Source organism: Lynx rufus, unplaced genomic scaffold, assembly GCF_022079265.1.
Source record: "Lynx rufus isolate CCGP_SWC_20201006 ecotype Redwood Valley unplaced genomic scaffold, mLynRuf1.p SCAF_2, whole genome shotgun sequence".
In the NCBI taxonomy this organism is placed as follows: domain Eukaryota; kingdom Metazoa; phylum Chordata; class Mammalia; order Carnivora; family Felidae; genus Lynx; species Lynx rufus.
This window is the reverse complement of record NW_025814834.1, coordinates 157,725,224-157,747,568: the sequence shown is the minus strand read 5'-3', so window position 1 is coordinate 157,747,568 and position 22,345 is coordinate 157,725,224. Positions and strand designations below refer to the sequence as shown.

Sequence of the window (22,345 nt, the reverse complement as noted above, 5' to 3'; positions counted from 1 at the left end):
AGGTGATTCTTTGAGAGAAAGGAAACAAACACGGAAAGCCCTAGGATTGCTCTTACTGTTGGAAGTTTCCGGGCTACTCAGCAGGAAGAAGGAAGCCTTGTGGAGAATGGTGGACCAAATGGGTTGAACAGAGTTGAGAGTCTAAGAGACCAAGGTCAGAGGACAGAGTACCAGACATATGAGCTACACCGAAAGAGAACTCTAGAGATATGATAAGGGTTCCCCTCCAGTATTCAGCAGAGTACTGTGCAGTGTATGCATTTGAGGAAACTACCTGAAGCTGAGAGACAAAACCACCCAAAAGGATTAGCTGGTGCTACAGCAGGCTTGGAATAGCGCCTTTTTCTACCAGCCATTCTGGAAAACCTCTTAATTCACAAGGCAATGGGTAGAGTACTTTGAAGAGTCTTGCCTCCACTGTCGGGAATAATTGTACACTAAACACTGCTCTGGTCCAACCCAACAAGTCTTTCTTTTTTTCAAGTTTTTATTTAAATCCCAGCCAGTTAAAATATAGTGCAACACTAGTTTCAGGTGTAGAATTTAGTGATTCATCACTTACATTCATCACCAGATGTTCATCACAAGTGCCCTCCTTAATACCCATCACCTATTTAACCCATCCCCCACCCACCTCCCCTCTGGTAACCATCAGTTTATTCTCTATAGTTAAGAGCCTGTTTCTTGGTTTGCCTCTCTTTTTTCCCCCCTGTGTTCATTTGTTTTGTTTCTTAAATTCCACGTATGAGTGAAATAGTAAATATTTGTCTTTCTCTGACCGACTTACTTCACTTAGCTTAAGATTCTCTAGCTCTATCTACGTCATTGCAAATGGCAAAATTTCATTCTTTTTGATGGCTGAGTTTTATATATATATATATATATATATATATATAATATTATAATATAATATATATTATATATTATATTATAATATTATATATATATAATTTATATATAATTTCTTTATTCATCAGTCAGTGGACATTTGGGCCCTTTCCACAATTTGGCTATTGTTGATAATGCTGCTATAAACATCAGGATGCATTTGTCCCTTTGAATCAGTATATTTGGATAAATATCTTTGGATAAATATCTAATAGTGCAATTGCTGGGTCACAGGGTAGTTCTATTTTTAACTTTTTGAGGAACTTCCAAACTGTGTTTTAGAATGGCTGTACCAGTTTGTATTCCCACCAACAGTGTAAGAGGGTTCCCCTTTCTCCACATCCTTGCCAACACCTGCTGTTTTCTGTGTTGTTAATTGTAGCCATTCTGACAGGTGTGAGGTGGTATCTCATCATGGTTTTGATTTGTATTTCCCTGATGATGAGTGATGTTGAGCATCTTTTCATGTGTTGGTTGGCTATCTGGATGTCTTCTTTGGAAAAATGTCTATTCATGTCTTCTGCCCATTTCATCACTGGATTATTTGCTTTTTGGGTGTTGAGTTTGGTAAGTTTTTTTATAGATTTTGGATACTGACCCTTTATCAGATATGTCATTTGCAAATATTGTCTCCCATTCAGTAGGTTGCCTCTTAGTTTTATTGTTTCCTTTGCTATGCAGAAGCTTTTTATTTTGATGAAGTCCTAAAGTTTATTTTTGCTTTTGTTTCCCTTGTCTCAGAAGGCATACTTTGTAAGGAATTGCTATGGCCAGTGTCAAAGAGGTTACTCCCTGTTTTCTGCTCTCAGATTTTGATAGTTTACTGTTTCACATTTATGTCTTTCATCCATTTTGAATTTATTTTTGTGTATGGTATAAGAAAGTAATCTGGTTTCATTCTTTTGCATGTGCTGACCAGTTTTCCCAACACCATTTGTTGAAAAGACTTTTTTCCATTAGATATTCTTTCCTGTTTTGTTGAAGATTTATTGCCCATATAGCTATCAAGCCATTTCTGGGTTTTCTGTTCTGTCCTATTGATCCATGTGTCTGTTTTTGTGCCAGTGTCATACTGTCTTCATCGCTGCATCAGTGTTGTAATATAACTTATAGTCTGGAACTGTGATGCCTCTAGCTTTGCTTTTCTTTTTCAAGACTGCTTTGGCTATTTAGGGTCTTTTGTGGTTCCATGTGAAGTTTAGGATTATTCTAACTCTGAAAAATGCTGGTGGCATTTTGATAGGGATTACATTAAATGTTCAGATTGCTTTGGGCAATCTGGACATTTTAATAATATTTGTTCTTTTAATCCATGAGTGTAGAATGTTTTTCCCTTTCTTTGGGTCATCTTCAGTTTCTTTCATCAGTGTTTTTATAGTTTTCAGAGTGCAGGTCTTTTACCTCTTTGATTAGGTTTATTCCTAGGTATCTTGTGCTTTTTGGTGCAGTTGTAAGTGGGATTATTCCTTGGTTTGTTTCTATTTCTGCTGCTTGATTATTGGTGTATAGAAATGCAACAGATTTCTATACATTCATTTTGTATCCTGCAACTTTACTGAATTTGTGTATCAGTTCTAGCAAATATTTGGCTAGCCCAATAAATCTTAAAACCAAGATCTGAAAGAATCAAGTTGTTTCCAAGTAACTAAACTGCATTCCAGAACAAAGCTCAAGAATATTTATAGGAATACAAAAATATCTAGCACCCAACACAGTCAAAATGATGATGCCTGGCGTCCAATAAAAATTACCAAGCATGCAAAAAAACAAGAAAAATGCCTCATAATGGTGGGAAAAAAATCAATCAGAACTAACTCAGAACTGACACCAGATGTTAGAACCAGCAAAGGACATTAAAAGTTATAATTATATTTTGGCACCTGGGTGGCTCAGTCCAAGTGTCTGATTCTCGGTCTTGGCTCAGGTCATCATCTCAGGGTTCATTAGTTGGAGCCCTACATGGGGCTCTGCGCTGACAGGGTAGAGGCTGCTTGGGATTCTCTGTGTCCCTCTCTCTCTGCCCCTCCCCCACTCACAATCCCTTGCTCTCTCTAAAATAAATAAGTAAACATGTTTTTTATACGGTTATAATTGTATTTTAGATGTTCAAACCTTCAATAGAGACCTTCAAACGTCAATAGAGACGTAGATTTTTTTTAAGACTCAAATTAAGCATCTAGAGATGAAAGCTACAATGTATGAGCTGAAAGATACCCAGGATGAGATGAACAGTGTATCCATACAGTAGAATACTACTCAGCAATGAAAAGGAATGAACTATTGATACAACATTGATGAATCTCAAAATAACTGGGCTGAGTGAAAGAATCCAGATGAAAAGGATTGCATTCTGTATAAATCCTTTTATATAAAATTCTAGAGAATGCCAAAAAATCTATAGTTAGACATATAATCAATGATTACCAGGTAGGGGGGCAGGAGGAAAGGATTCATTCCCAAGAGGCACAAGGAAACTTTTGGAAGACATAGTTATATTCACTATTTTGATTTTTATGATGGTTTCACAGGTATGCAGACACAGATGTCAAAACTTACCGATCTGAATGTACAGTTTATTATATATTGATTATAACTCAGTACTAAAGTGTATTTTTAAAAACCATTGCACAACTGGGACATAGAGAACTTATAAATATAACTGCATTTTTTCAATATTTACATTTTTTGTAAATTTTAAAGAATGGTAAAATGTTTAAATCTGTCATTTTTATTACATCTAAGTCTATGGTGTCTACAGACTACATCTTTTGTGTAGTAGCTGTAGTATCTAGTATAGTAACTGAAGTTTGGTTTGGGGGCACTTTCCTTTTTCTTTTTTTTAACAGTACATTAGAAAATCCCCCCCCTCCGCTCTTGTTTAGAACTCCGTATTTTCATGAGTTTAAAATTTTTTTTAATCTTTATTAATTTTTGAGAGAGAGAGACAGAGAGACAGAGTCAGAGCAGGGGAGGGGCAGAGGGAGAGGGAGACACAGAATCTGAAGCAGGCTCCAGGCTCTGAGCTGTCAGCACAGAGCCTGATGCTGGGCTCGAACTCACGAACCATGACCTGAGCCAAAGTTGGACGCTTAATCAACTGAGCCACCCTGGCACCCCTCATGGGTTTCTTAAATGAAAAACAAAAACCCTAAGAGCCAGAAGCCACAAGGTAAATTTCAATTATCATTTTCTTCCAAAGCTTACTTTATAAGTTACGAAAATTCTACACATTTTTCTTAATCATAAATGACTGTAGGGACACCTGGGTGGCTCAGTCTGTTAAGGGGCCAACTTCAACTCAGGTGGTGATCTTGCGGTTTGTGGGTTCGGGCCCTTCATCGGCTCTGTGCTGTCAGCTAGGAGCCTGGAGCCTGCTTTGGATTCTGTGTCTCCCTCTCTCTCTCTGCCCCTCTCCTGCTCATGCTCTGTCTGTCTCTGTCTCTCAAAAGTGAATAAACGTTAAAAATTTTTTAAATAAATAAATAAATGCACGCTGACTCCCTCCTTCTTTGTTTGATATGTGTGGTCTAGACTGAAAAATCCTCCATGAGTCTGTTTAAGACTCAAGGGCTTTAGTTCCTGTTGACCTGCTTCATTAGAGATACAGTTATACGATGCTTGCTCATTATATTTGGGAATGAACTAATTTATGCATTCTCTTGTTCCCAACTTGTCTGTCCTGTTTCCCCCAGTTTGATGCTGACCGAAACGAAGATGAGGTGTTCTATGACATCAGTGTGGCAGTTGACAGCAAGTTATTTCCAAACAAAGAAGCTGCAGCAGGTAAGTCACCATGTCCTTTGGGCAACAGTATGGCCTGATCACCTGCCAACTGTCTGGAGCTTTGTAGTAATGTTGGAGCTCAACAATCTGCTGCAAGGTTTTAAGGATGACACTGTTCTCAGAGCTTTACACTCTCTGGTTTGAAAATAAAGGCTAAAACAAAATAGAAAAGAAGGACTATCCATTTGGCCCTTATAGTGAATGCTTGCCTTCCAGTCATTGCACATGTAAATTAGCAAGCAGTCCCAATGTAACACACGACCTGTGTTACTATAATTGAAAAAGTCGAATCCAGCCCACTCTTTGTGCAACAATTAAAAGTTACAACTCCTCCAGGACTCCTTAACTCTGACATGTCTCTGCTGTGCCCCCTGGGAAAAGCCTCCCCTTCTGTCAGATAGCTGCTCCTCTCCCAACCCACAGCTCCTATTTTGGCTCTGTGCCTTCTCTTCCTAAGCATTCACCCCTAGAAGTTCGACCTTGGACAATAGTGCAGGGCAATCACACACCCTTATGTAAGCAGTACTCAAGGTTCTGTCCTTGACCCTTATCTCATTTTCTTTGACTGTCTGATTCTGGTCAACTCATTGTCCCTCATGGTCTCCACTATCAGTACTATGCAGATGACTCTCAAATCTTTGTCTCAGTCCTGAACTTTCTTCTCAGGCCATAAGGACAAAAAAACTTCTGGGCTGTAAAGAAAAAGACTAAACATGAAAAATGTTTACCCATATTTGATTTGAAGCCCCCTAAGAGTAGCTTCAAAGAAAGTCAAGGCAGTGATCTTTCTGGGCAGACCCACAGAGCACAGATAACAATGTAAACTCACCTGCCTGGTTTTCCAGTGATACTTATAGTAAGATGGCATATTGTTGGAAAGACTGAATATTGAGCAGCATATAAGATCATATAAACCAGAGTGCTACTGCTCTGAAAAATGCTATGGCAGCCATGCTTTGTAAGTCAATATTGTATTTAGAACATTTATTTAGACCTCTAACAACAGATATCTAACTGCTAGGTATCCGATTTGTTAAGACAGTGGAGTGGAGGAGCTGATTTAAGGTGCCCCTTATTTTTATTTAAAAAATTTTAATTCCAGTAGAGTTAACCTACAGGGTTATATTGGTTTCAGTGTGCACATAGTGATTCAACAATTCCATACATTACTCAGTGCTCATCATGATAAGTGTACTCTTAATCCCCTTCACCTATTTGACCCATACCCCCACCCACCTCCCCTCTGGTAACCATCAGTTTGTTCTCTATAGTTAAGAGTCTGTTTCTTGGTTCACCTCTTGTTTTTCTTTCTTCATCTGTTTTGTTTCTTAAATTCCTCATATGAATGAAATCACATGTTTGTCTTTTTCTGGCTGACTTATTTTGCTTAGCATAATACTCTCTAGATCCATCCATGTTGTTGCAAATGGCAAGATTCATTCTTTTTGTGGCTGAGTAATATTCCATTGTGTGTATATACCACATCTTTGTCCATTCATCTGTCGATGGACACTGAGGCTGCTTCCATAATTTGACTATGGGGAAAAATGCTGTAAAAACATAGGGGTGCATATAATCTTTTCCAGTTAGTATTCTTTGGGTAAATACCCAGTAGCGGAATTACTGGATCATAGGGTAATTCTGTTTTTAATTTTTTGAGGAACCGCCACATTGTTTTACACAGTGGCTGCACCAATTTGCATTCCCACCAACAGTGCAAGGGTTCCTTTTTCTCCACGTCTTCTAAGCTGCCCTTTCCTTTAGAACACTTGACACTTTGTGGCTCTCTCGTGGCATTTCTGAAAGGTGGCCTCGTCCTCCAGTGATGCAGCAGTGCTGGCTTTCGTGCTAGTTGGTAAACTGCCTGAGGACAGGTGCCTGCCCCATAGCAGAGGTCACCAGGGACCTCATCTCTCCATCTTTCCTTTCTATACCTCCAAACTTATGAACGAGGAAGGAGTCTGCTCACAGTCTCAACTCCTTCTACCTCCCATCCACTCCTCCAAAGTCTGAAAGCTGAGTTCTGCTCCAGCTTTAAAATAAGCCTATTCTATATATAACAGCCCTTGGTGATGAAGTGATCCTGGGAGGGACCGTGGTAAACTAGAAACACATGATGCCTCCCCTACAGAGGCAGCCCCTCTGAAGCTCCATGTTATTGTTGCCGTTAAGGCAGGGACCAGTTGTTGCTGGATCTTTCTCTCTTTCAAGAGTGAATAGAAGACTGAATCTGTAGGTGAAATCTCGAGGCTTGTCAGTGTTGCTGACTCACCCAGTTGAACAGGTCATGTCTATGGCCACTGCTCTGTGAATTGTCAGCCCCCAGGTTTTGTCCCTGTACTCTTCCCTATTCCCTGGACCCTCTTTGCCGAGTCTCAGCTGCCCCACAGACCCCATATCACCTCCATGTGAATGGCTTTCCATTCTCCTTTAAAATTTTTCAAATCAAAATTCTTGTTTTTTTAAGTTTATTTATTTTGAAAGAGAGAGACAGTGCGAGCAGGGGAGGGGCAGAGGGACAGGGAGAGAGAGAATCCCAGGTCTGTGCTGATAGCGCAGAACCAGACACGGGGCTCAATGTCACAAACCATGAGATCGTGACCTGAGCTGAGATCAAGAGTTGGACCCTTAACCAGCTGAACCACCCACGTGCCACTTAAGTAAAAATTCTATACATTTAAGATGTGCAACATGATGATTTGGCATGGATATGCACAGAGAAGAGACTACTACAGTTAAGCTAATTAATGTATCTTCTCTTCACATAGTTAACCATTTTCCTGTGTGTAATGGGAACACCCAAAATACATTCTCTTAGCAAATTTCCAGTACTTAATACAGTGTTATTAACTATAGTCATCATGCTATCAACATTACATCCCTAGGCTTATTCATCTTACATATCAGCAATTTTGTACCATTTGGCCAAAATCTCCCCATTTCCCCCACCTTCATGCCATGGTAACCGCTGCTCCACTCTCTGCTTCAATGTATTTGACTTTTTTAGATTCCACGTATAAGTGAGATCATGCAGTTTTTCTCTTTTAAGGGAGCCAGGCAAAATTGTCCCTGTCCTCACAGCCCACACCAGTCATCATTCCTCAGGGACACCTTGGGAGTGCAGTCCCTGTTCTTTATCCCCACTCTAGTTGGCAGGGCTTTGTCATTCCCTTGCCAGCCTCTTACCTCACCCCTGAATCCTGTTGCTGCCATGGGGATCCTGACAGAATGCAGCTCTGACCACCCTGGCTCCTTGACACAACAATACAAACAAAACAAAGCAAAACCTTCAATGACTTCCCTGCAGGCTGAGCACCAGTGTCCTTAGCATGACAGATATACCCATAGCTTTGCTGCAGTGGCCTTCCTCCTGCCCTAGCACTGCCTCCCCCATACCCCACCAGCTTCCTCCAGTCCCTAGAATGTCTCAAACACCTTCCTGCCTCTGGCCGTTTGCACTGGTTGTTTGGTATCCCTTCCCCCATGTGCATCCCCTCTCCTCTCTCACCCCCTAGCCCCTCCTTCACCCTACTTTGCATCACAGTTTAAATGTGATTTTCCTCCAGAGGTATTCTCAGCCCCCATCCCAGACTCGTTTAGACCCTGGCATAATCCCCTAAACTTTTCCTGAAGGCTGTTTATCACAATTATGATTATATAATCATGTATATGATTGTTTGCTACAATTCTGTGCCCCTGGGGCACCTGGGTGGCTCAGTCAGTTAAGTGTCTGACGTTGGTTCAGGTCATGATCTCACAGTTCGTGGGTTCAAGACTCGCATCAGGCTCTCTGCTGTCAGTGCAGAGCCCTCTTCAGATCCTCTGTCCCCCTCTCTCCCCTCCCCTGCTCTCTCTCTCTCTCTCTCTCTCAAAAATAAAAATAAAACAAAAAAAATTCTATTTCCTTTATTAGAGTGCAAGACTGTGTGTGGATGGAGAGTATGTGTATTTGTTTGATACCCAGTGTGCATCTCATAGGAGACGGCACAGAAGTGCTTTCTCAACTGGCTGATCACCTCGGCTGGGCTACTCGTCTCAGTGTGTGGACTCACAGCCACACCACGTTTTCTCTGACTCCAGACCAGAGTGAGCATTTGCTTGCCTCCATGCCGTAGAATGCCGTTCCCCAGACCTGTGCACCCCATCTGCAGCCTCTCCTCGTCCCTAGAGTCCTCCATTCGTACTCTGGCAGAGCCATTCAGAGGCATCACCCAATCCCCGTGGACCTCAGATACCTTATCTGTAATAAGGGGATAATAAGAGCGCTACCTCAGGATCCTTGTGAAGAGCAAATGGTTTACATGGATAACAGTGTGTGGCTGTCACATTGAAAAGGCTATATATGAGTTAGTGTCTTTGCTGAGGGGTTGAGGCATCACAGGAAGAGACCACATCTTATTCAACACATTTCCCCATTTTCCTAGGTCCACTTCTAATCTCTTTGCCCTCTCTCTTTTCCTTCCTCCCCGGCCTCTGTCATGGAGTAACTGGAAAATCACCCCTGCGCTTCTCACTCAGAACAGTCCCAACACCATATCCCATGAGGAGCTCACTGTCTAGTCACAAATACCGTCAGGATATTTTTCCAAAGAAATGCAATGCTCTTCAAAGGAATGCTAACGGAAACTGTTACTAACACATTCCACGCCTGTTAGAATGAGAGCTGGGCTCTTGGTGCCTGACGCCTGAGGCATTTAGAAGGGATTGAATGTGTGTAGAGTGAATGGAGATCAAGATCTGCAAAAGGAAAATGTAAATGTCCTTTTACTCATTTTTCAGTCATTCAGCCTGCATGTATCAAATGCATAGAATTTCTAAATTCTGTTCTTAAATGTAGAGATGAAATACAACCCCACCTAAAGCTGCTTACGGTCTTGCAGGAGAGACAGGACAAGGGAGAAGACTGCTTTCCTCTCAGGGGGTGGGTGATGAGTTAGAGGAGCTCTATCTACAGATGCCCCTCACTGCACAAGAAGTGCTGCCTTGCAGGGACACCCCTTTATTTGGGATTCAGAGTGGGAGGGGGACCTTCCTAAAACTTCAGATTGAAGATCCTCTAGGAGCAGAGAAGTCTGTAACATTGCCCCAGAAAGCAGTCTGGATAGCCTTCTGGTTCATCTTCGGCCAGTTTGTATCATCTTCCATCTTAAATGTAGGGAGACAACCTGCAAATCATCTTTCTGAGGCCCATTCTACATCTGAAACTGGTGACACTGAGAGTTCCCTGTGGGATTCTCTTTCAGCTCTGTATCTATAGAAAGAATATTTTTAAATCTGAAAGAAATTGAGAAATTCAAACTAAGGGGGAGTAAAAGCCATACTATCACTTTTTCAGAATGCACTGATTTTGCTGTCCTTTTTGAGTAACAAGATCATTGCAGGTGTTTTATGTGTTAAATTGTCCAATGAAAGAAGGCAAAAATGTGTAATATGTCTATATTTACCTCTCTCTTTTGTATGTCAAACCTTAGACTATTATTAAAGGTCCCATTTTGAACAAGCCAAGCAACCAATGCTAAAAAATGGAAAAGAAAAAGAAAAAGAAAGAAAGAAAGAAAGAAAGAAAGAAAGAAAGAAAGAAAGAAAGGGAAAAAAAGCTATTCAATCATTATCTGAGTGGATAATGACATCCATTGTCTATCGCTTCCTATGATTTACTAGTACTGTTGCCAAGAGCAACATGTCAAGAAATTCCATCTGTTAATGATACAATAAAATTTCTGTTAAAAGCATTTTATTAGGAAAGCCGAGCTCTTCTTCTTTGTAAGCACAAATTTGTTTTTTTTAAAGATTTTTTTTTTTCTTTTTTTTCCCCTCGGACAAAGATGTCTTCATTCTACCATTGCCGAAGATAGTTTTCTAATAATCTTGTTCTGGTTACAAATATTCATGTGTAATACCTGTTAACCAGGTTGTCTAAGAGCCCTTCACTTTGTACCTTTTTTAAAACAGCTGAAAGAAAGGCTTCTAATTGAACAAAATAAATAGGACACAGGAACTAAAGCGTCTATATGTTTAATAAGCCTTTGTGTTCAGATCACATTGCTCATTCCACATGAATCACTCCAAATACAGCTGAAGTGAGGATATCATTTGAATCCAAGTACCTATCACCACTTCTCCATGTGGTGGGTAAGATCCATATTATGGAAATAACGAAAGCTAAATAAAATTGGCATTACCTTTAATGATGCTGTCAATAGCAACCACCCAGCAACGAGCATCGATCGTCACAGGCTGGAGTGACACTCTTTGCTTCCACTTCTGGTTCTTCCATTTCTGCAGCCACCTGGTGACACCCCTCATCACCAGCCATCCACGGTTCCTCATTTTCTCAGGATGTAAAAGAGGCAGCCAACTCCTCCACATCCTGTCCTGTAGGGTACTGTAATGAATGATCATATTTGTAGAACCAGTTGGATTGCTCCTGCTTAGCATTTGGAGTGGGAAGGATGTATTGGAAGAAATGGGAGCTACAACTTCTGTCTTTGATCTCCCTCACTTTCAGTAGGACCTAGCCCAAGTTATTTGCCTTCTGCAAAGCTCATTGTTTTCTTTTCTAAAATGAGATGGCAGTATTCTGTGAAATATGGGTTCTAAAACTTCCACGATCTTATATGGAAAAATACACATTTACTTCTGACGTCTTAACTGCCCCACAACACATAAGTGCAAACTGATCTCAAACTGGGCTTCAGAACAGTCAAATATTTTGGCCCTCAGATATACCTTATAACATTTCTTATTTGAAAAATGGCAAAAGCACAAAAATAGAAAAATTACATATAACACCACTACTTTTTAAAATTATATATAGAGCACCTGGATGGCTCAGTTGGTTGAGCATCTGGCTTAGGCTCAGGTCATGATCTTGCAGTTCGTGAGTTCAAGCCCCACATCGGGCTGTCTGCTGTCAGCGCAGAGCCGTCTTCAGATCCTCTGTCCTCCTCTCTGTGCCCCTTCCCCACTTGTGCGCTCTGTCTTTCTCACTCTCTCTCAAAAATAAGCCTTAAAAAAATAAATAAATAAAAGTATGTATAAAATTTAAGTTTTCATATGGCCCTTCTAGTCTCATTTTGTTAATAGCGTTAATAGTGGCGTGTAGTCTTCCTGACTCCTTTCGGGCAACTACCTTATTAACGATGGACTTGGCAAGGGCTGCCCTCTTGATGTGATGGCATCACCCAGAGGTTGTGCCCTACAAACCTATGCAACCGAATGTGGAAACTCCACAATTAGTTACCTTTCCAAAATTCTTTGATGGGTCAAGCATCTCCATTCTGAAAAACTGTCATCCTTTAAAAAAATTGTAAAGATACAAACACAATAAACAAGGGTGTTACTTGCTTAGTACTTAGACAATACGATAATGGGTCGGTCCTTAGTCAATCTGATAAATAGCAGAGGTAATGATGAGAAGGAAAAGGAAAAGAAGAGATGAGAAAAGACTGTGTGAGGACATACACTGAATCACTCTTTGGAAAAAAGTATGAAAGCAGCATCTCTCAAATGGCCCATATCTGAGAAGCACGTGAGATGCTTGATGTTTTTGTAAAAATCCGTCTTCATTAAAAATAACTCATTGTGTCTTCTGACCAAGAATTATTTGGCAAGGGCAAGTTTACCAGGATATGTGGAGTGGTTTACTTCTTCATAGGGATGTATAGCATTTAATGAATAGCACTGGATTCTGTCTTTGTGGCTAGTTAGGTGATATGTATTTCCCAGCAGAAAACAGTCACTAAACAAGGATGATAAATTGGTTTTGCTTCAGGAGCCCCATTATGAAAATTACCGGTTTAAGTCTGAGCCTTGAGGATTAATGCCCTTGGGGAGGGGCAGGGGAGAAGCTCTCTGTTAACACATTAAGTTAACAAGATTTTTCTCATCATTAAGGACTCAAGTGACCCAAAGGCTGGAGGAAAAACTTGTCAGGTTTTCATGGAGAGAGCAAACTCAGCCCCACTTATTACTGGAGCTCCCTTGCTATACCCACTCTGTACTTTGCTCATCATTCCTTCTATCTCATTTACTACTACACAGCCCTAAACCACTTCTCCTCCTGGACCATCTTTACTCACCTTCAAAGTAAAGGCTTATAGATTAATTCCTTGTGATTATTTTTTACCTCCATCATCACCTCCACTACTAGTCAGAATTAGCTCTTTATTTTGGTTTCTGAACCTTGCTGTTGACAAATCAGTCTCCTCCACAAGACTGTCTTATTCTCAAGAGTGGAAATGGTGTCTAGAGGATCTACATTTTTTATCTGGAGCCTAAACATGGTGCCCAGCAGAAGGGAAGTGTCTAAAAATGTTTGTGACTTTAATGTACACATAAGAACAGAAACCTAGTGGGAGATAGTTTGCTTTACAAACATACGCAGACAACCTTCATCAGGTAAACTTCTCTTTTCAAATCTTAGGTTCGGGTGACCTTGATCCTTTGATGATGTTGGACACAGGAGAGACCATTGATACAGGTTCTGATTATGAAGATCAGGTAATTAAAATCTAAAAATATCTCTTTATTTTAAATGGTTTTAAAATTTAAATTTTAGCCTTTGTAAATGTTTTATGAAAATTAGAATTATAAATCATTTTTTCAAGTGTTTACAGGTAACTAATACCATATTTCATGATAAATCACACTAACCTGTAGCTTTTGTCCACGAACTTTGGCCTTTCAGCCTTCCCTTCCCGACAGTTCCAAAACAGCAATTAATTAAGGAAAGATTTGTGGTTAAAGTTACATGAGATGGAAATGAGGTTGTGTGAGGTTCTCTTGTCCAAGAATTTGTCTGTGTCTCTATCCCTTTCCAATAATGAACTAACAGTATTTACTGAGTATCAGCTACAGGTTCAGGGTTCTGCTTTTCTATTTCTAACCTTTGAAAAGGACTAATGACCAAGGACAACACAGCCAAGAAGTCAATTATATTTTCTATTTTAATAAAACTAGAGAAATTTATCTGGGTCATTTTCCTCTCAGCAGAACTCTCCCCACTGCTGTATTTTAATAATCCAAAATAGTTGGGCAAATGCTCCGACTCTCTAATTAGGCTTTTTGTTTAAAAAAAGGATAATGTCTGAAAATTCCTTCTACCGCTCATCAGTGTTGCTCTGTGATGGCTGAAAGCCAAGTGAATGTGTTCCCAAGGGTTTTTTTCTCCCATCTTCAACTAATATATGTCACAGATAAAGCATATCTAACCAGTGTCCAAATGTAATGGCTGGCTACACATCTTATATTCATATTCAGAAGCTATTTTCATGAGCATTGGGTTTCTTCTTTTATATCACAAAGCAAGGAGAAAATATTGACAAGTGATATAATAAGTACTATGTATTTATACTATTTTTTAACATTTATTGACATTTAATATATATTAAACATTGTGCTGAGTTCCTTAGTTTTATTATGTCACTAATTACTTACAACATCTCTAGGATATAGGGATTATTATCTTCATTTTATAGATAAAGAAAATTAAGACTCAAAGAGCAAGTTGCCCACCATTACAAAAATAGTTTCACAGTGGGGAAGTGAACTTAGGGCACATTTCCTCACATCTGTACCAGACTGCCTCCTAACTCAGCCTCCAAATACAGGCCATTCAGTGGTACATTTTAGGAGCCTTTTCAGTTGCCAGCCCCTAAGACTCTATCAGAGGCAGATTCTAAACACCACTATTGAAGATGAGCTCATGATCCAAAATTACAGGCTGGATGAAGAAATGAACCATTACAAGATATCCAGCTGATTTAAAAATGGAAGGTTTCACACCCCTCAAGAACTAGAGAGAACAGGAAAGTCTGAAAGAATTTTTAATATAGGAATACTTAAAATATTCAAGAAGATAAAAGGAAGAAACCATGAAACGAGTACAAGAGAGAATGGGAAGGAAGAGGCAGGAAGGAAAAGGAAAGAAATAGAAATTCTAAGTACAAAAAATATTGCCATTGAAATAAAAACCTAGTTAACAGGTTGAATAGCACACAGAACATAGCTGAAAAGAGACCTAAGGACAGAGCTGAGGAAATTGCCTTAGAATAAAACAGAATGCTGAATAGTTGTCAAATGTAAGAAAGAACTTAGGAGACACTGAGGATAGAATGGTAGGGTCAACATATTCAAAAAAGAGTTCCAGGAAAAAATGGGAGAGGATGGAACAAGGCTCCCTTTTAGTTACCATTTTATTTTATTATTTAAACAGATAATAGTTGAGAATTTTACAGAGATGAGAAATGACACAAATCCCAAGATTGAAGGAACACATCCAGTTCTGAGCAAGATTAAAAAAAAAGATACAAAAAAACACCTCTTCACCTCATCATTTAGTCACTCAACAAATACTAATTGAGCGCCTAATATATGCCAGGTATTGTTTACATAACTGAAATATGTAATTGTATAAAATAGGCAAGAAGCTTATATTCTAGTACAGAAGACGGATGCTAAACGTCAACATGATAAGTTAGTAAATTCTCCAGATGTCAGAAGTGGTAAATTCTATGAGAAAAGAAGTAGAACAAGGTGAGAGGGTCAGGAATGCTGGGGTTGGGAACAGATTATAGTTTTAAGTAGGATGGCCTCATTAAAGAGGTGTGATCTGACAGAAACCTGGCATATAATGTAAAACATCAGAACACAGAAGACAAAAATAGAATATTAAAAGCAAAAAGGCATTACCTATCAAGGAACAGAAATTTTGGTGGTAGCAGATTAAATAAAGCAAGAGCTTGCATTTTTTGAGCATCTGTTATAAGCCAGACACTGTGTTTTATGATTTACATGCATTGTTGTCAATCCTTAAATAACTCAAGAAGGTAGCTCCTTTTATCCCCAATTTACAACAGAGGACATTGAACCTCATAGAAGTTAAGACACTTCCCAAGACTGCACAGCTAGCAAGCTGCAGAGCTGGGAAACAAACTTTGATTAGCCAGAATCTAGTTTTTACTTTTACCATTCCAAATAAAGCCATTGTCAAGGTCACTGGTGATCTTTGTCAATTCCAGTTAACACTTTTTAGTTAATTTTCTTGACCTTTGCTGCGTGTTATTCACCAAACTTTTACTATAAAGGGTAGTAAATACCTTAGGCTTTGTGAGCCATGTGGTCTCTGTTGCAATTATTCAAAGTCCACATTGTGGTGAAAAGCAGTCATAACAACACGTAAACAAATGAGTTTGGCTGTGTTCCAGTAAAGCTTTATTTACTGATACTGAAATTTGAATTCCATGTACTCCTCCTGTGATTTATTTCAACTATTTAAAAATGTAAAACCCAGGGGCGCCTGGGTGGCGCAGTCGGTTAAGCGTCCGACTTCACCCAGGTCACGATCTCGCGGTCCGTGAGTTCAAGCCCCACGTCGGGCTCTGGGCTGATGGCTCAGAGCCTGGAGCCTGTTTCCGATTCTGTGTCTCCCTCTCCCTCTGCCCCTCCCCCGTTCATTCTCTGTCTCTCTCTGTCCCAAAAATAAATAAACGTTGAAAAAAAAATTTTTTTTTTAAATGTAAAACCCAAAACTGAGAGCCTATACACAAACAAGCAGCACAGTGGATTTGACCTACAGGCTATAGTTTGCTGACCCCAGGGGTAAATCATCTTCACATTCTTGACATTCTCCTCTCTCCCTTAGATTCTAACACTTCTAAATTATTTATACTGTTCTAAGTGCTTCACATTTATTACCTCATTTTATCCTCAGACAATGACGAGTTAGATATTACTGTTATATTTTATTTAAATATATTTTATTTAAAACATATTTTTGTTACTTATTATTATTATTATTATTATTATTATTATTATAGTGTTATTCCAATAAGGAAACTGAGGCACAGAGAAATTAAACAGTTTATTCAAGGTCACATAGCTGGCAAGAGGTAAAGACAGAATTCAAACATAGCCATCTGACTCCAGAGCCAGGATCAGGAAAGATAGGCTGGGCTCTGCTATGGTAACAAATAAAACTCAAAATCTGAGTACTTTCCAGGGTTCTTGTACATACAACCTCCAAAGGGATCGTGGATGGGAAGGCAAAGAGCCTGAGGAAGATGGACCCGCTCTTAATTGCACATTACCTTCTCCCACGTTCTTCAGGTGTTCCCCAGTCACTGGCCCTCCCTACATCCAGGGAGGCTGGGAAAATGGAGCTTTCTTGTGCCTCCAGGAAAGGAGGGATGAGTTTGGTGGACACTGAGTCAGCCTTGGCCACAGATCTCTTGCCCTACTCTGTGTTCACTCTCTCGGTGCTCCTCCTACATATTGGTCCACTCGTTCTTGGTTTTCTTGCTGACCTGCTCTCTGTTGGTCCTTTACTTAAATGTGGGTGTTCCCCAGCATCCATGGCCCTTGGGATCCTCACTGAACATGTTCTCCTTTAAAAAGCTCAGCCATAGGCATGATTTCCACTTCACCCAGAGTTCCCAGGTGAGCTCCTGTTGCATATGTCTGCCTGCTAAACAGTGCTGGTTGGATCTCCCATGTGCATCTCAAACTCAACACATCCAAAACCAAACTCCCCATCTTCCCCCACAAAATCTGCTCGCCCTTCTGTTTTCCCTATTTCTGTTAATGATACCTCCATCCTGCCAGCTGCCCAAGCCAGAAACAGGATGTCTTCATAGCCTCCTTCCTTTTTCTCCCCCTCTACATCAGTTTGTTCAAGAAGCCAGTCAGTTCTCCTGTGCAGAAATCTCTCCTTCCCTCTCCAGTCCCACTGCCACTGCCCTGGTTTGCACCCTTGGCCTTCCTCCATGGGATCACAGAGACAGTCTCCAACCAGTCTCCCTGCCCCAGCCTCCTGTGGCACACAACATAATCATCTTGCTGAAAAGCAAAGCCAGTCACGGCATTCTGCTTCTTAAAAACCTTTTTGCCTCCTCATTGATGTCAGAATGAAATTGGAAACTCTTATCATAATACATGGGAACCTTCAAATCAAAATCTGAACCCCTGCATCCCTCCCAAATTCATCCCTTGCCAGTCACCAAAACACACTGAATGCTCCAGCTACACCAAGCCATTTTCCATTCCTCCAAGTGGCTTGTGATTTGCACAGTCCTTTTCCTACTATAGAAGCTTCTACCACCCATCATGCCTATTCCGGATAACCCAGTCATGCACCATCAGGACCAAGCTTCTTCTCAAAGAAGCCCTTACCTCATTACATGTTCAGTTCACCTTCTTGGGGAGCCCATGAGACCCTGTGTTGTAATATTCTGTGGCATGACAGGGAGTGCGTCCTGCTCTGGGTGTCCTCAGTGCCTGCCACTAGCCTGGCATGTAGTATGTCCCCAATAAAAGTCCATTTTTTTAAAGCCCATAAAATGACTTCTAGTTCTTCTTTATATGTGATTTTTGATAACTTGCTAACTCTTGCTAACTTTTTTTGTATCAATTTTTAATTTACATTCTATTAACATATAGCGTAATATTGGTTTCAGACATAGAATTTAGTGATTTATCATTTACATATAACTCTCAGTGCTCATCACAAGTGCCCTCCTTAATGCCCATCACCCATTTAGCCCCTCCCTCATCCACCTCCCCTCCATCAACCCAGTTTGTTCTCTATAGTGAAAAGTCTCTTATGGTTTGTTTCCCTCTTTTATTTTCCCTCATCCTCTATGTTCATCTGTTTTCTTTCTTAGATTCCACATATGAGTGAAATCATAGGATATTTGTCTTTCTCTGACTTATTTTGCTTAGCATAATACACTCTAGCTCCATCCATGTTGTTGAAAATGGCAAGATTGGGGACGCCTGGGTGGCGCAGTCGGTTAAGCGTCCGACTTCAGTCAGGTCACGATCTCGCGGTCCGTGAGTTCGAGCCCCGCGTCGGGCTCTGGGCTGATGGCTCAGAGCCTGGAGCCTGTTTCCGATGCTGTGTCTCCCTCTCTCTCTGCCCTTCCCCCGTTCATGCTCTGTATCTCTCTGTCCCAAAAATAAATAAACGTTGAAAAAAAAATTTAAAAAAAAAAAAAAAAAGAAAGAAAATGGCAAGATTTCATTCTTTTTTGTGGCTAAGTAATATTCCATTGTGTACATTTGTGTGTGTGTGTGTGTGTGTGTGTGTGTGTGTGTATAACATCTCCTTTATCCATTAATCAGTCGATGAACATTTGGGTTCTTTCCATAATTTGGCTATTGTTGATAGCACTGCTATAAACACTGGGGTGCATGTGCCCCTTTGAATCAGTTATGTTTGTATCCTTTGGGTAAATACCTACTCGTGCAACTGTTGGGTCACAGGGTAGTTTTATTTTTAACTTTTTGAGGAACCTTTATACTGTTTTCCAGAGTGGCTGCACCAGTTTGCATTCCCACCAACAGTGAAAGAGGGTTCCCCTTTCCCTACATCTTCACCAACACCTGTTGTTTCCTGTGTTGTTAATTTTAGCCATTCTGATAGGTGTGAGGTGGTATCTCATGGTTTTGATTTGTATTTCCCTGGTGATGAGTGATACTGAGCATCTTTTCATGTGTCTGTAAGCTATCTGTATGCCTTCTTTGGAAAAATGTCTATTTATGTCTTCTGACCACTTCTGACCACCACTTTCTTTTTTTAAGGTTTATTTATTTATTTTTAGCCTCAGTGGCTCAGTTCGTTGGGCATCTAGATGACTTTGGCTCAGGTCACGATCTCGTGGTTCCTGGGTTTAAGCCCTGCATTGGGTGCTGTGCTGACAGCTGGGAGCCTGGAGCCTGGAGCCTGCTTCAGATTCTGTGTCTCCTTCTCTCTCTGCCCCTCCCCTGCTCATGCCCTGTCTCTCTGTCTCTCTCTCAAAAATAAATACACATTTTAAAAATTTTATTTATTTTGAGACAGAGAGAACACAAGTGAGGGAGGGGCAGAGAGAGAGGGAGAGAGAGAGAATCCCAAGCAGGCTCCACACAGGCAGAGCCCAGTGCAGGGCTCGAACTCACAAACTATAAGATCGTGACCATAGTCAGACGTTTAACTGACTGAGCCACCCAGGCTCTCCTTCTGCCCATTTCTTAACTGGATTACTATTTGTGTGTGTATGGATGCTTGATAACTCTTTTGAGCCTGGGTTTCCTTCTCCAGAAAATGATGATAACCCCACTTGGAAGTACTGTTGGGAGATGTAGACAGTACAGGGGGCCTTGTACAGAACAAATACTGCATAAATGTAAACCCTTCCCCAGCCCAACTCAGACTGAACTTTTTAGGAATCACTGCCTTTCTGTAGCTGACAGAGGCCCCCATTTCCTCAGCTAAGGGAATGCTAATTGAGCACTTCTGGTTTTCAGTCTGGCATGTAGGAACTTTATCATAACCAGTGTTTCTTAACAACAAGTAATAAGCTGAACAAACTGAAAATTCAACAGTTCTTCTTAAATCTCTCAGAGAAGTAGGTCACAAGACAAACCACTGCACCCAAAATTGGAGAGACAGGCAGAGTCAAAGAATCACAGCTTACCAGAATAGAAACCCACAAGCAAGAACCTCACCAGGAGCCAGTGCCTGTGTAGGTAGGAAACCCTACACTGTACTTGGCGAATTGCAGGAGGCTCAGTGTGGGCAAGTGTGAGAATTCAAAACTCCAGGGGGGAGCCAGGCATAGAGGTCCCCACGCTTCTGTGAGTTTTACTTCCACAATCTCTACCAGGCCCTCACAGTGAATATCAGAGAAAAATCCTTTAGTGCTTCTGGCAAGGGGAAGGGGCACGGAACTGTTTTGAAATACACCGGAGCCCTCTGTTTTTAACAAGGCCTGCTCCCAGGAGAAACTATTTTGTCAGAACTTAACCTGCTGTGGTTTTATCAGAGCCTACTCTACCTGGGAGAACAAAAATACCCAACTCCAGCCCCTTCTAGCTGTCCTGTTCCACCTAAGGGGGGAAGATCCTGAGATACACTGGTGAAGTTCACAGTCCAGGGGGGTCTCCAAAAGACTGACATAACCATAGGACAGTATGTGTTTCACAGAATGGTTCCTCTGCCCCCACACCTTACCACTGCGTTACTAAAAGTTTATTTATTGCAGTTTCTTTTACCTAGTACATCATGTCCACCTTTCAACAAAAAACTAGAAGGCATCCTAAAAGGCAAAAACAGATTTGAAAAGCATGAGAACAAGAGTAATATATGGCAGGATTACTGGACTTATAGGAACAGGAATTTTATTAAAAATATTATTAATATGTTGAGGGCTTAAATGGAAAAAGTAGACAACATGCAAGAACAGGTAACATGCAAGGTAACGTAAGCAAAGAGATGGAAATCCTAAGAAAGAAACAAAAAGAAATGCTAGGAATCAAAAACACTAGAACAGAAATGAGGACTGCATTTACTAGGCTCATTAGTAAACTAGACATGGCTGAGGAAAAAATATCTGAGCTTGAGGATACGAAAACAGAAGCTTCTAAAACTGAAAAGGCAAAGAGATAGAAAAAACCCAGAAAACAAGAAACATAATAGAACATTCAAGAACTATGAGACAATTACAAAAGGTGAAATATACAAATATATTGAAACTGCAAAAAAAGTCAAAGATTAAAGAAAAAAAATCTTGAAAAAGGCGTGAGGAAAAATACACCTAACCCATGGAGAAGCAAAGATAAGAAATACATTCTATATCTACAATGGAGTATTACTTGGCAATCAAAAAGAATGAAATCTTGCCATTTTCAACTACATGGATGGAACTGGAGGGTATTATGCTAAGTGAAATTAGTCAGAGAAAGACAAATATCATGTGACTTCACTCATATGAGGACTTTAAGAGGCAAAACAGATGAACATAAGGGAAGGGAAACAAAAATAATATAAAAACAGGGAAAGGGACAAAACAGAAGAGACTCATAAATATGGAGAACAAGCTGAGAGTTACTGGAGGGATTGTGGGAGGGGGGATGAACTAAAGGGGTAAGGGGCACTAAGGAATCTACTCCTGAAATCATTGTTGCACTATATGCTAACTAATTTGGATTGAAATTTTTCAAAATAAAAAATAAAATTAAAAAAAAAAGAAATGCATTCAACTTCTCAGGGCACCTGGGTGGCTCAGTAGGTTAAGCATCTGACTTCTGCTCAGGTCATGATCTCACAGTTTGTGAACTTGAGCCCCACATTGGGCTCCACACTGACAGTGAAGAGCTTACTTGGGATTCTCTCTCTCTCCCTCTGTCTCTGACCCTCCCCTACTCATGCTCGCTCTCTCTCTCTCTCTCTCTCTCTCAATAAATAAATAAATAAACTTAAAAAAAATATATATTCAACTTCTCAAAAAACATGCAGGCAAGAGGAGAGTAAAATACTTAGTGTATAAAGGGAAAAAATTTTTAAAACCTGCAATTCTGTATCCTATGAAAATATCCTTCAAAAGACTTTCTCCAACAAAAATTAAGGGAATTTGTTGCCAGTGGGCCTACCTTGGAAGAAATGTTAAAAGAAGCTCTCTGGAGAGAAGGGAAGTGATATACATTAGAAATTTCTATCTCCATCATAAAGAAAGGAAGACTGTTAGAGAATGAATAAGTGAAAGTAAAATGAAAACTTTTATTTTTCATATTCTTAATTGATCTAACAGATAATAATGTGTTCAAAATAATAGCAATGATGTATTCAATTAGGCATGTTCATGTATAAGTGAAATGAATGACAACAATGATGCAAGGACGGGAGGAAGAATTAAGA

The 22,345-nt window shown here is 40.2% G+C and overlaps 1 protein-coding gene across 1 annotated transcript in view; it reads left to right on the top strand.

Annotated features, from left to right (window-relative positions):
• The window catches only part of AK5 (adenylate kinase 5), a 258,512-nt gene that overhangs the window by 127,053 nt on the left and 109,114 nt on the right, over nt 1–22,345 (top strand). Inside the window, exons 7-8 of the mRNA XM_047083085.1 lie at nt 4,581–4,671; nt 13,097–13,173. Of these exons, the coding sequence (XP_046939041.1) occupies nt 4,581–4,671; nt 13,097–13,173 (168 nt within the window). The remainder of the gene's footprint in view (nt 1–4,580; nt 4,672–13,096; nt 13,174–22,345) is intronic.